This window comes from Rhinoderma darwinii, chromosome 1 (genome assembly GCF_050947455.1).
Source record: "Rhinoderma darwinii isolate aRhiDar2 chromosome 1, aRhiDar2.hap1, whole genome shotgun sequence".
NCBI classification, from domain to species: Eukaryota; Metazoa; Chordata; class Amphibia; order Anura; family Rhinodermatidae; genus Rhinoderma; species Rhinoderma darwinii.
Genome location: NC_134687.1, coordinates 593,008,681 through 593,023,414, shown reverse-complemented (window position 1 = coordinate 593,023,414; position 14,734 = coordinate 593,008,681). Strand labels below are relative to the sequence as shown.

General features: G+C 42.4%; 1 protein-coding gene across 1 annotated transcript in view; it reads left to right on the top strand.

The window, feature by feature from the left end:
• The window catches only part of UBE2R2 (ubiquitin conjugating enzyme E2 R2), a 53,418-nt gene that overhangs the window by 12,593 nt on the left and 26,091 nt on the right, over positions 1 to 14,734 (top strand). The window contains exons 3-4 of the mRNA XM_075840364.1: positions 11,038 to 11,124; positions 11,995 to 12,092. Of these exons, the coding sequence (XP_075696479.1) occupies positions 11,038 to 11,124; positions 11,995 to 12,092 (185 nt within the window). The remainder of the gene's footprint in view (positions 1 to 11,037; positions 11,125 to 11,994; positions 12,093 to 14,734) is intronic.

The window sequence follows — 14,734 nt, the reverse complement described above, 5'->3', positions numbered from 1 at the left end:
CCGAAAATGCGGCTGTCAGTCAGCGGCCGGCCGTGCTCGCAATCGCGGGCCGTGATTGCGGGCACGGTGGTGTGCATGGGGCCTTAGACCTTCCTGACAGAGCCTCAAGTGGCCAGAGGGAAGGGGTTAAACGAAATGTGTTTTCATGAACTGGCTACATTCACACGAGCGTATCAGATTCAGGAGCATGAATCTGGTCCGTTATGCATCAGTGTTCTTCGCGAGATTCGTGTTATGGATGTACTTTGCGAGTGCATGAATATTTTATTTTTACATTTTTTTTTTCTTCAATTGAATTGATGCGTAAATCCCGCTCAGCACACGGATGTGCATCCGTGTGCTGAGCGTGATTTTCACGCTCCCATTGACCGATGGGTGCGTGAAAAACACACCAATATAGGACATGCAGTGAGTTTTACGCAACGGACTCTCGCTGCGTGGAAACTCCTGCATGTGTGAACGGCCCCATTTAAATCAATGGGTCCGTGTTCTGCGCGTGATTTCCCTGCCCAGCACACAAGTTTTTCACATTCGTCTGAATAAGCTCTTAGCAATAATCAACGTTAAAGAAGCTCTGTCCCCAGATTATAAGTGCCATGTCTCCTATATAATCTGATCGGCGCTGTAATGTAGATAACAGTGGGTTTTATTTTGAAAAACGATCATTTTTGAGCAAGTTATAAACCATTTTAGACTTCTGCTAATTTTGTTTCTTAATAGACAACTGGGTGTTGTACAGAGGAGTGTATGAGGCTGACCAATCAGTGACCAATCAGCATCATACACTTCTCATTGTTCCAGCCCAGCTTCTTTTACTGCACAATCACACTGTTCTGAGGATCACGCTGGGCTGGAACAATGAGAAGTGCAGGACACTGATTAGTCACTGATTGGTCAGCGTCAGACACTCCTCTGTACAACGCCCGGCTGGTAAAAAGTAAAAATACACCGTTGTCTAAAACCCATTCGCATAAATCTAAACTAGCTCATAACTTGCTCAAAAATGATTGTTTTTCAAAATAAAAACCACCACTGTTATCTACATTACAGCGCCGATCAGATTATGTAGGAGATAGGGCACTTGTAATCTGGTGACAGAGCCTTTTTAAAGAAAAAAAATGCCAGAAATAGATCACTGTGTGTAATGAATCTATATAATATCCGTTTCACTTTTTGAATTGAATTACTGAAATTAACTTTTTGATATTCTAATTCATTGAGAAGGACTAGTATAGTAAAATCCACTTTCTAAAATCTTACGGCTGGATTCACGCCGGATAGATGCTGTAGATTACAGTCACAGGCATGTGGACGGAAAGCTGAGCATGCTCATTCTGTTCTGGATGCTCACTGAGGATTATAGCCTTTTTCAATGTCGAAGGGGCAAAATACAAAGCAAAATATGCACATAATACGTGCAGATTTTGCAGTAGAAATGCGTTTCCAATCCATGTAAATCCGACCTAATTGTTTTTCTGAGCCTTGCAGCCATGTTTTTTTGCCTCCTATTGCCTAGTGCTGTTTAAACGCAAGGCTGCAGTATGACACGCCGCGCTGAATGACTGGGAGATCTGTTGCCCACATCATTGACCGTACGAACACGGTCTCTCCCTGTAGTACTACCTCCTGGTCTCGTCTTGTCAATCATGTAGGCACAGATAGTACTGCCTCCCTGTATGTCAGTGTATGCTATGTAGTTACAGATAGGGGAGACACAACTATCTGTAACTACATAATATACAGGGATGGATAAGGAGGAAGTTGACAAAGTACTATATAAACTTTGTGCGAGTTTGTGCTAATTTCTGCCTAAAAATTCAACACTTGTTCTTGAGCCCAATGGTTTGGATTAAGACCTAAATTACCTGAAATTCAGGTAATCCTATACCCAATAGCCTGGAAATGGAGTGACTGTCACTAGGTCCAGGAAAGGGCTGCAATGCAGATTTATAGCTTCCGATCACTTTTCTGTACGTCTATGTTGTGGGTGTCATTTCAGGGCTGTTTTCCTGGTCACCCAGTCCTGTCATCATTGCATAGTTCCAGCATGTTTTTTGTGAGATACTTATCTATAAAAAAAACAACAAATTCAAAATAAATGTCACTTGTTTCAGGGCTTATTCTAAGGAGTGACCGGTTAGAAGAAATGAGGTGGGTAGGTCAGGGAAAAAATATATATATTTTTTTTTTTTATAGCAATTTTCTGGAGATGTCCAAACTGACCTGAGCTAGGACCGTGTTTGTTACCTGCCGCTATGTTTCACACTCCGGTAAGGAGTGTAGGAGGGTATAATTTTTTTTTTAGTTACTGTGGTAAAAAATAGAATTGCTGCAGTAAATGCCTGCTGTACCCACAGTACATGGCTGCCTGTGTGGAGTCCATCATTGGCACATTTCTACTCCAAATACTACAGATTTTGCTGCCGGTATGAATTTGTAATTAACTGTTTTATACAGAAAAGTAAAAAATAAAATAAAAATTATATGGGAAAATTATTTATGTAAACAAATTATTTATATATATATATATATATATATATATATATATAATCGATCACCGCTACCGTAACGACCCGTTCTATACGATTACCATTTATTCCGCATGGTGAACGTTGTAAAAAAATTAATGGCAGAATTTGTTTTTAGTTCACCTCTCAGTCCTCCAATAAAAGCAATAAAAGTTTGTCATTTGTACCCCAAAATGGTACCAATAAAAACTACGTTTCGTCCTGCAAAAACGAGCCCTGTACGGCTATATAATAGGACAAATAAAGTTATGGCTTCTGGAATGCGGGTGGGGGGGATTCTGCGTCCTTTAAAGGTGTACTCCGCTTTGAAGAATACGTGCTTGTTAGAAGGCTCCGCTATCTGTAACATGACCACACTGTCCCCCTTCAGGGACCCCCAGTGATCAGCTGTGATCTGAGGGGAAACCTGGCAGTAAGTGATTTCTCCTGCAGCTCCACCACAGGGGAAATTAGGCATTACAGTGTCCGTTTATATCAATGATCAGTTTGTGTAATGCAGGGCAGGTCCTCCAGTGATGGACGCTAAATGTAACCGTTCTCCACTCTGGCCAAGAGACGAGGATCCTGAACAAAGGACCCCCCTCTCTTTAGTAACACAGAGTTCCCTAGTAGGTTACATGAAAGTGGATTTTCTATACTGGACAACCCCTTTTAAGGCTCAAATTAGGCCAAGCTCTAAAGGGGTCAAGACATAAGGAAAGTGGGATTATGACTCACTGCTTTTACTACAAATCCAGTCATTTTTTAATGAGTGAACAGTGGAGTAGTATGGAATATGTTCAGCAGTAAGTTTCTGCCCCTCCCTTTAGATATCCGGATAAGAGACTCCGAAATAATGCCCGAGTACCAAGAAACCGAACATAAGCTCCGTGTCCCACCCCAATAGCACTGCAGAATGTTTATGTGCGCTGTAATGGAGTGATGCTCTCCGGTCAGTGACTGTACGGCTGCGTTCTTGTGAATTATTTCTCCCGCTCATCTTGATTTTTATATATATATAATGTAATATTTTTTTTTTGTTAAACTCCTTTCTTGTGTCTCCTGAAACTGCGGCCTCTGTCCTCACCAGCTCCACATCATACGTGTCAGCCATTTATTTATCTACTAATGGCCCTGCAATTACCATCGGTCCTCCATGCCCTGGCCGGTGTTTGCAAACATTCCAGTGCTAGGTAAGCACCTCCGAGCCTGATGATATAGCAAGACTTTCAAACAAAACTGTCAAATTTCTTTGTTCTTTGAGGGGTATGTTCACACGCTTAACCAAAAATGTCTGAAAATACGGAGCTGTTTTTCACGGCCGTTTATGGAGCGGTTTTCAATAGTCTATGAAAAACGGCTCCAAAAACAGCGGAAGTGACCTGCACTTTTTTTTGCGGGCATTTTTTTTATGCGGCCGCGTGAAAAAAACGGCCCGCAGGAACAGAATGCCGTTTTTCCCATTGAAATTAATGGGCAGATGTTTGGAGGCGTTCTGCTTCCAATTTTTCGGGTGTTTACGGCCCTGAAAATGGCCGAAAATATGCCGTGGGCACATACTCTTATAGTTTTGGGCTATTTGTTAAATTTAACTCAACTGTTAATGGAGCAGATTCTCCCCCCCCCCCCCCACCACACTCTCTTCACAACATAAGATCCAATTCCTTATGGTTCACAGGTGGCAGAAACTCATGTCTGAATGAGGTTTGAAAAAAAAATTAAAAATACATGCACTTGCTGCAGAAAACTCCATTCCGATGGAAGTATGGAATGGATTTTCAGTCTCGAAGATTTGTTGTATAAAATTCTGTGTGTGAACAGTTGATTCAACACCGTCTGGAACTTGAGATAAGCAGTGATGTCCGTTCTTTCCTGATAAACCCATGTTTCTTCTCTTTGCTGTGTGAAAGCTACTTATCTTGGCTCTAGCAGTGCACCATGGCCTATTTGATGTGGGTTTTAACCCCTTAAGGATGCAGCGTAGTTTTGGCTTTAAAGGGAACCTGTCACCAGCATTTCACCTATTGAACTTTACATATCCCTCACTGGCCACTGCTATAAAAAGGTTAATTGCCGTTATCCCCTCTCCTAAACATCTCAGACTGTAAATAACGGTCTGCAAACATTTTGCGCCTTTTATCGTAGTAATCCGGTGTCCCTTTGTGCGCACACCCCAGAAAAGGACATCAATGCACAAGCGTGGGGTTTTGTCTGCTGTGGGAAGGCGAGGAGCTGTCAATCAAAAGTAAGGAGGCGGGGTTAACTCGGAAAGACTTGAGGAATGAAGATGTGACTCTTATGCTCATTCACATACTGTGTGGGAATACAAAAAAGCTGAATACTAAAGCTACAAAGCCGACTAAGACAATTATAGGTTATATAGAAATGATTTTTTCACCCACTAGTACCAGGTATCGCTGGTTTAATAGGTGAAATGCTGGTGACCGGTTGGTTCCCTTTAAGGCTCCGAGCCCATTTTTAAAATCTGACATTTTACTTTATGTGGTAATAACTTCGGAATGCTTATACCTATCTATCCAAGCGATTCTGAGATTGTTTTCTCGCAAAATGTAGAGAAAATGTGAAAAAAATAGCATTTTTCTAAATTTAAATGGATCTGCTTGTAAGACTTCTAGTAATAACACACAAAATAGTTAGCCCTTATTCACACGACAGGGTTTCCTGGCCGGGTGACGGCCGTTCATAAAACGACCGTCACTCGGCTGCAGTAGGAACAATAGACCCCTAATGGGGCTTTTCACACGACCGATTTTTTTTTTTTTTTTTTGACGGCCCGGGAAACCTGGCCGTCAAAAAATGGGACATGTCCTATTTTCAGCCCTTTACCCAGCCGCCCGGCTCCCATAGAAGTCTATGGGGCCGGGTAATACACGGCCATCACTGGAATGTGTCCCGAGTGATGGCCATGTATTCCGTCGCTCGCTCCCTCCTCACAGCGCAGAGTGCATGTGAGGAGGAGGAGTTTATGCCATTCGGACGAATGGCTGTACGCTGGAGGTAAGTTTATACACTGTGTGGCAGGGCCGGGATGTACAGCAGGTGGAAGGGAGCACTGCGCTGGCTCCCTTCCCTTGTTTTAAATGCGCCCTGGCCCAGCGACACCTTCTATGGCCGATGGCGTCGCTAGCTGCGGCTGCTACTACTGTAGCGACGCCACTATAGCAGAGCAGGGAGGTAGCCCCACTTTAGCTCCCTGAAGAAGCGGAATCCCCGTGTGTTCGGGGATTCCGCTCCTGGACAGAGCGCTTGGTGTCTCTGTCCATATCTGGGCAGTGACATCAGGGGAAACTCCTGAAGCGGAATCCCTGAACACTCTGTGACCGGGGATTCCACACCAGGCGAAGCCAGTAACGTTCAGTGTCCATAAATGGACACAGACGACAGGGGCTTTTCCTGAATTGGAATCACCGGCCACATGGGGATTCCAATTCAGGAGTTGCCCCTGATGTCACTGTACAGATATGCCCGGCCCTGAACGGATGCAAAACTAATGCAAACCGGCCGGGGAAAAAAATCGGCCGACACTCGGGCTCGGGCGGGACCCTGTCGTGCGAAAAAGGCATTAGTTCACACTTCCATATGTCTACTACATGTTGGCAGAACATAAGAAGCAATCTCTAATATTTAGAATAAAATTGCAAAAGCCTTTCTCTTTCCCTTTTTTTTTTTTTTTTTTTTTTTTTTTTTTTTCCCTTAGGGTTCAGTTCTGAAGTGGCTTTGAGGGGCCTCTATTTTAGAAACTAGACCCCTAAAAGTATTCAAAACAGCATGTAGAAAGTTTATTAACCCTTTAGATGTTTCACAGGAATTTAAAACAAAGTAGAGGTGAAATTTACAATTTTCTCTTGTAATGAATACAATAATCGTGGTGTTGGGTATTGAGCGCCATTTTTTTTATTTAAATTTTTTTAAATGTAAAACAGAAGGTTTTATCAGAGAAACGCATCTAAATACTTATTGACCAGGTTCTGCCGGTTTCAGAAATATCCCACGCGTTCACCGTGCAGGATAAATAACAACAAAATACTTTTTGTAGTTCAGGCCGTTACGGACGCGGCGATACCAATTATGTGTAGTTTATTTTTAATAATAGACTGCTAAGGGAAAAAGGGATTTGTACTTTTATTACTTTTTTAATCTTTTTTTTTTTTATTTTTACTCAACTGTTTTTTTTTCCGTTTTTTTTTTTGTCCCACTAGGGAGGCAGGTGGCCCTGATCGCAATTCTAATACACTGCACGACGTGCGTAGTGCAGTGTATTAGAGCTGTCAGCTACTCGCTGACAGCAAGCATAGTGGGTCCTGACTTTGTCAGGACCCACTAGGCTTCAGTAGATGGCATAGCCAGAGGCCATTGTTAGGCCTCAGGTTGCTATAGAAGCCATCGCCACCCGCTGTCATGTAGCGGGTAGTCTATGGTGGTTTAACCTCTAAGAAGCCGCGATCGCTATTGAACGCGATGTCTAAGGGGTTAATCAGCGGGGACCACCGCGATCGGTCCCTGCACACTGAGCTGTGATAGTCTGGTGTCGGAAACCGCAGCTATAACAGCTCATGAACGCAAACGGCACTGTTTCATGCAGGACATACTATTATGTCATGGAGCACGAACGATGCACTTATGACATAATAGTATGTCCAGGTACTATCCCTTGGTGATTAATCCAAGTAAATGGGGATTTACAAAAACCCCTGTTCACAAGTTGCAGAAAAAATCTGTTCAAGTTTTGGGGGCATTCTGCAGATTTTAAAATCTGCAACATCTTCTGTCACAAATTTGTGTACGATTTTATCCCTTTACAATTGTAGAAATCTATGTATGCAGATTTTTCCGTGGATTTGCCCTGGAACCCGTGCTTCGTTGAGGACTTACTGGCCACTGCCTGGCAATATAAGCTAACCCTGTGCGTTTGTCGGGAGACCCTTTTTGCTGAACTTGTTAATCCTCTGCGGTGATGGCGTTCGATCTTCTAGTGTTTGTTTTTGGGAAGCCGGAATGTAAGCTCTTAAAGGCTATGTAATCCTTTTGAAAGGGTTTTTTATATTTGTAATAAAAAGGTCAATCAGTGTGATTTGGTGGAACTTTATAATTAGTTTTTATTAAAAATTATTTTTATTTTTTGAGATACAGCTGCTTTGTATCATGTGTACAGAGCAGCTGTATTGTTCACTAAATCCTGTTCCAGTCAGGTCCGTGGGGATGACCAGTTCAGTGAAAGCGGGTCCTGGACCCATCAGGTCTGCGGGACTGACAGATACAGGTCTTGGCGAACGATATTGCTGGTCTGTATACAGGATACAATGCAGCTGTATCTCAAAGTTTTTTTTTTGTTTTTTTGTTTTTTTTTAATAAAAACAAATTATGAAGTTTAACCAATCACACTGACCTTTTTATAAAAAAAAAAAAACGCTATATATATATATATCTCCCTTTCAAAGGTGTACATAGCCTTTAAGGCAAGTGTAGAATTTGATTAAAAAAAAAAAAAAGTTCCCATAATGTGCCAGTTTGTTCTGTGTTTTTTAGTTTAGTATATTTTTTCCTTTCCCTATGACCTTGAGTGTTTTAGGCCTATAGAGCCATCCGGCTCTGTGCCTCCTGCCCCTGCGTGTTGATGATGTGCCTGTGTGGCCTTGGCTCTGGCCTTGTGAAGCTGGTCTTGAGTCGCCATGTGCTGACAGGGCTGGCTGCAAGCATAAATAGCCTGGCAGGGAGCCCATCACTGGAGTAATCGGCCTGTTTCTGCATCGTCCACTTGTGTCCTGCATGCTCCAATCCTGGAATTAACCCATTCTTTGCTGTCCTCCTGCATTGGGCATATGGGTTGCGTTCAGGTGCACAGGGGATGTCTATACGGTTCGCTTACAACTGAAGAATAGTCACTGGTCTTACCTGCATGTACTATTGATACAGAGTATAATGAATTGAAAAAAAGGCAAATAAAATGCATATATAGATATAATATATACATATTTTTTTAAATGTATGTAGATGGTATTTTATAGATCTACTTTGTAAATGGTCAGAAATGGTCTTGCGTGTGCTTAGTGTTAATTTCTTTTTAATTTAAACATTGTTTGCGTATTGCTAGGTTATGCCACGTAGAGATGCCCCCTGGAGATGTGCTGCCGATAATAATGCAAACTAATGGGGACCGAACGATCGTTCATCCTCACAGTAGAGCAATCGGCCCGTGTAAAAGGTCCTGTTGGCGAGCACTGATCCACTTGTTATATCGTTGATTGACGCATGTTGTGGTCAGAAATCTGCCTGTGTAAACCAGCCTTTAGTTAGGCCTCATGCACGTGACCGTAAGCGTTTTTACAGTTTGCAAATACGGATCAGACCGTTACGGATACACATCCGTAGCCAATCACGATTGCTGAAGCGTCCATAGACCTCTATGGACTAGTTCATGGCGAAATTGCGTACAAGAATAGGACGTGTTCCATATTTTGCGAGTCGTTTCTACGGCATGTACACACACCTGTAAATATACAGAAAGGTGTCGTGGCCAATAGAAATGAATGTGTCTGCAAGTTATCCGTAATTACGGATGAAAGCAACGGTCCTGTGCATGGAACCTTAGTCGGTACTTTCCTATCACCGCTACCATTTTTTTGTCCGATTGTAACCCCTGGAAAACACTAGGAGATTAAAGGCTTTTCCTAACCATGTGACCTCAATGTTTGGCCTAAGACAACACTTATAACTTCTTGTCATCGCATTACGAATATACTCGTCATGCTTATGTGCAAGTGTTCCTGTGTGATCAGGAGCGGGGCAACGGCTGTAATACACAGCGGCAGCCCGACTCCAAGGCCTTATTCACATGTGTTGAATACGTCCATGTGGTGGCCGTTAAAACCACGGCAGTCACACGGACACATGCTTTTCAATGGGGCCGTTAACACGGCTGTTTCAACGTATCATGTGAAGGTCTGTTGAAAAATGGAACCTGTCCTATGACCGGCCTCCTTTGAGGAACCTACCTTTTTTTTTCACAATTAATAAACTTTATTATATAAAGTCCCAAAACATCAAATAATATACACTACCGTAACGCTAAATCAATTAAGCCTCCCAATTTGTGGCTCTCCAGCCGTTGCAAAAGGTTATGGGTGATGTTACACGGCCCGACGTGGGCCGTGTAAACTAGCGCCGATCAACGAGACCGCTCATTTGTTCCCTTCCACAAGGAGCTATGTATGGGGACAAGCGATTGTTACTCCGATCGCTCGTCCCCATACATTTCTATCATGTCTGCAGCATATGTCCCTGTTTACTTACACAGGGAGATGTTCTGCCGACAACGATAATATTTGTGGCATGTAAAATGATGCAATCGGCCAATGAACGAGTGTTTTGCTTGTTCATCGTTTCCCTGTTTACACAGGGCCATTACCGGGAAAGAGTTCTGTGAACTCTCATTTGGCCGGTGTGAAAGGGCCTTCTTCCAGCATCCGTGACATGTAGAAGAGATGGGGGGCCCCCATGACAATGACCAAAATAAGTCCCCAATTATGGTGACTGGTTTTGCCACCCAGGACATAAGGGCCTAGTATTTATCACCTTCCTCCTTTCCATGACTCTTGGGCCAATTCCCTACCACCTTTTTTGCGAACCATGCAGTTTCCCCGGAGAGAGGGCTCTGTTCATGGTTTTTTTTTTATTTATTTTTTTCCACCTAATAGCATAAGGGCTATGTAAACTTTTTTTTTTTTTTTTTTTGTTCTAGAAGTTTCAAATAGACTTTTTTAATTAAATATTTTACTTCTTAAAGATGCAGCTTCTATGTATCCTGAATTCTATACATAGAAGCTGTGTAGTTCCGTCAAAGCGGATTCCGTCAGGTCAGCTGCACGGACCTGCGTGTCCCAACTAATTATGATCACGTCTAAGTTCATGAACTTAGATGTGAATGGTAACTGGATCATGCAGGACCAGCTTTCACCGGAGCCGTCAGTTTACTTGAATTTAGTCAGCGTGATGTGGCCGGCGCTGCACTAATGAGCGCCGGCCCTGAAGACAGACAACATGGTGGGCACACTGCAAAACACCCCAATGTTCTGTCAGTGTCGGCCGTATCACATCATTGTGTGTGCGCGCGCTCAGTAGTTCCAACTGTGGAAATCGGCAAAACCTCTGTTTGCCGCCGCCCTCCCTTGAATGCCGAGATCAAAACTGACCTCTGCATTCAAGGGAAAGAGGGGAGGATATCCTTGATTGCGTCACAGGGAATTCCTGTTATGCGTTCGAGGGACATACCATATATGGGCAGACAGCCCAAGGTCCATTGAAGGACCCCAGTGCTGTCTGACCATATTTCCTGTTAGGGCATTGGCTATGTCCTAACAACTGCCTGTGTACTATCTTCTTCCTCTTCCTTTATGAAATGGCCGCCCTAAACATTGCCTGCTACTGTATATAAGATGTAAGCCCTCTCAGTGTATAATCTAAACGTAATAATTTTTGCTATGTCCTGACTGTTATGTTTCCTCTGTTGCAGGCTCATATAAAGTTCCCCATAGACTATCCATATTCTCCTCCGACGTTCCGCTTCCTGACAAAGATGTGGCATCCCAATATATATGAGGTGAGGCATTTACTGCATCGTATGAACCATCCAGCGTGTGTAGGTGACCAGTCGACAGTCCAACTGCACCTCAATATTAAGGCTGGATTCACACAAGCACGTTACGTCCGTAATGGACGGAATGTATTTCGATACCATGTATGTGTTATTTGTTTTGACACTTTTACTAAATAAAACCACTTTTTGGGCAAAAATAGTTTTTATTTGATTTTGACAAATTTTTTTTTTTTTTTTTTTTGTTTCACAAACTTTATTTAACTGACATTTTTTTTTCTTTAAGTCCCACCAGGGGACTTCGCTATGCAATCTGTTGATCGCATATATAATGCTTTGGTATACTTAGTATACCAAAGCATTATTGCCTGTCAGTGTAAAACTGACAGGCAACCTGTTAGGCGATGCCGGAGGCATGACCTAACAGGCATTTGCTGAAGACAGACCTGGGGGTCTTTGTTAGGCCCCCGGCTGCCATGGAAACCCGACGGCGACCCGCGATTTCTTTGCGGGGGTGCCGATCGGGTGACAGAGGGAGCTCCCTCCCTCTGTCAAACACATTAGATGCCGCTGTCACTATTGACAGCGGCATTTAATGGGATAAACTGCCGGAATCGGAGCGTGCTTCGATTCTGGCAGGAGCCAGGCTGAGTATAACAGCCGTGCTCCTGCCGCTGATCGCGTGGGTACAGTGTCAGTACCCGCGCAATCACAGGATAGATATATCCGTCGTCCTGCGCAAACTAGCAGCTGTTGAGGACGGATATATCCGTCCTTCGGCGTTAAGGAGTTAATGCGAGGAAACATACGCCTCCTAGTGGTAGCCTCTATAAAATTAACAGGTGGCATCATTAATGACTTTGTTCTGTTTCTTAGAATGGCGATGTCTGCATCTCAATCCTTCACCCACCTGTAGATGACCCACAGAGCGGAGAGTTGCCTTCAGAGAGGTGGAACCCCACCCAGAACGTCCGGTAAGTGTGACGGTGGAGTAGAGCTGTAGTGGGTACAGATGGGTGAATCAGTCCATTATATGTAATCAACCTGTTTTATTGGCTTCGTTAGACGAATCTATTTTGAACTTTTGAGATTTGCATGTCATGATCTAAGGGTAAGGCCACACGGTGCAGTCAGTGCATTTATGCTGCATTTTTAAACTGCAGCAAGTCATTTTTCAATAGAAGTCAATGGTGAAATTTGTTATGGACAGACGGCTGCTATTCTATTACAATGTGTTTTTTGTGCGGTTGACTGCATCTTCATAATGTCCGACCGCATGCGGTTAACCCCTTCAGGATGCAGCCACTTTTGGACCTTATGACACAGCCTCATTTTTTAAATCTGACGTGTCAATTTATGTGGTAATAACTCTGGAATGCTTTTACCTAACCAAGCGATTCTGAGTGTTTTCTCGTGACATATTGTACTTTAAGTTAGTGAAAAAATTTGGTCAATATATTCGATATTTTTTTGTGAAAAAGACACATTTTGAGAATTTGCAAAAAATTAGCACTTTCTAAATTCAAATGTATCTGCTTGTAAGATAGTTATACCACACAAAATAGTTACTAGTTAACATTTCCCATATGTCTAGTTTAGATTGGCATCGTTTTTTGAACATCCTATCATTTTTTTAGGACGTTACAAGGCTTATAAGTTTAGCAGCAATTTCTCACATTTTCAAGAAAATTTCAAAAGCCTATTTTTTTAGGGACCAGTTCAGTTCTGAAGTGGCTTTGAGGGCCTTATATATTAGGAACCCCCACAAATCACCCATTTTAAAAACTGCACCCCTTAAAGTACTCAAAACAGCATTTAGAAAGTTTCTTAACCCTTTATGCGTTTCACAGGAATTAAAGCAAAGTGGAAGGGAAATTTGCAAATGTCATTTTTTTTTTTTTGCAGAAATTCCATTTTAATAAATTTTTCCTGTAATACTGAAGGTTTTTACCAGAGAAACACAACTGAATATTTATTGCCCTGATTCTGCAGTTTTTAGAAATATCCCACATGTGGCCCTAGTGCGCTACAGGACTGAAACACCGGCCTCAGAAGCAAAGGAGTACCTAGAGGATTTTTGGGCCTTCCTTTTCTTAAATTATATTTCAGGCACCATGTCAGGTTAGAAGAGGTCTTGTGGTGCCGAAACAAAGGAAACCCCACAAAAGTGACTCCAATTTGGGAAACTATACCCTTTGAGGAATTCATCTAGGGGTGTAGTGAGCATTTTGACCCCACAGGTGTTTCATAGATTTCATTATAATTGGGCAGTGAAAATTAAAAATTACATTATTTTCCAGTAAGATGTAGTTTTACCTCAACATTTTTTTATTTTTTTCAACAAATAAATGAGGAAAAGCACCCCAACATTTGTAAAGCAACTTCTCCAGAGTACGGAAATACCCAACATGTGGTCATAAACTGCTGTTTGGGCAAGAGGTAGGACTCTGAAGGGAAGGCACGCCATTTAGCTTTTGGAGCGCTGATTTTGCTAGATTCATTTCTCTGCACCATGTCGCATTTGTAAAGCTCCTAAGGTACCAGAGCAGTGGAAAACCCCCAAAAGTGACTCCATTTAGGAAACTACACCCCTTGAGGAATTGTGTAGGTGTAGTGAGCATTTTGACCCCCCCAGGTGTTTCATAGATTTCATTAGAATTGGGCAGTAAACATGAAAAATTTCATTTTTTTCCACTAAGACGTAGCTTTAGGTCAAAATGTTTCATTTTCTCATCAAATAAAGGAGAAAAATCACCGTAACATTTGTAAAGCAACTTCTCCAGAGTACGGAAATACCCCATATGTGGTAATAAAGTACTGTATGAATACACATCAGGGCTCAGAAGGGAAGGAACGCCATTTGGCTTTTGGAGAGCAGATTTTGCTGGATTGGTTTTTCTGCGCCATGTCGCTTTTGCAAAGCCCCTTAGGTAGCAGTACAGTGGAAACTACCCAAAAGTGACTCCATTTGGAAAACTACACCCATTGAGGAATTCATCTAGGGGTGTAGTGAGCATTTTGACCCCACAGGTGTCTCATATATTTTATTATAAATAGGCAGTAAATATGAAACATTACATTATTTTCCAATAAGACGCAGCATTAGTTAAAAAAATGTCATTTTCTCGACAAAGGAGAAAAAGCACCGTAACATTTGTAAAGCAACTTCTTCAGAGTAGGGAAATACCCCACATGTGGTCATAAACTGCTATTTGGACACACAGCAAGGCTCTAAAGGGAAGGAGCGCCATTTAGTATTTGTAGTGGAGATTTTATAAGATTCGTTTTTTGACAACATGTTGCATTGAGCTATAGTATCCGTACAGGGGTACCCCCCGAAAAATTACCCCATTTTGGAAACTAGATCCCTCAAAGAATTGATCTAGGGGTGTAGTGAGCATTTTGACCGCACAAGTGTTTTGCAAAAATGTGTAAACAATAGATGTTGCAGATTGAAAATTGCTGTTTTCCACAGATATGCCATTTCAGTGCCCAATGTGTTGTGCCCAGCTTGTACCACCGTAGACACACATCCCATAAATTGTTAAGCGGGTTCTCCAGAATACTCCATATGTGGTCATAAATTGCCGTTTGGGTACACTGCCAGGCTCAGTTG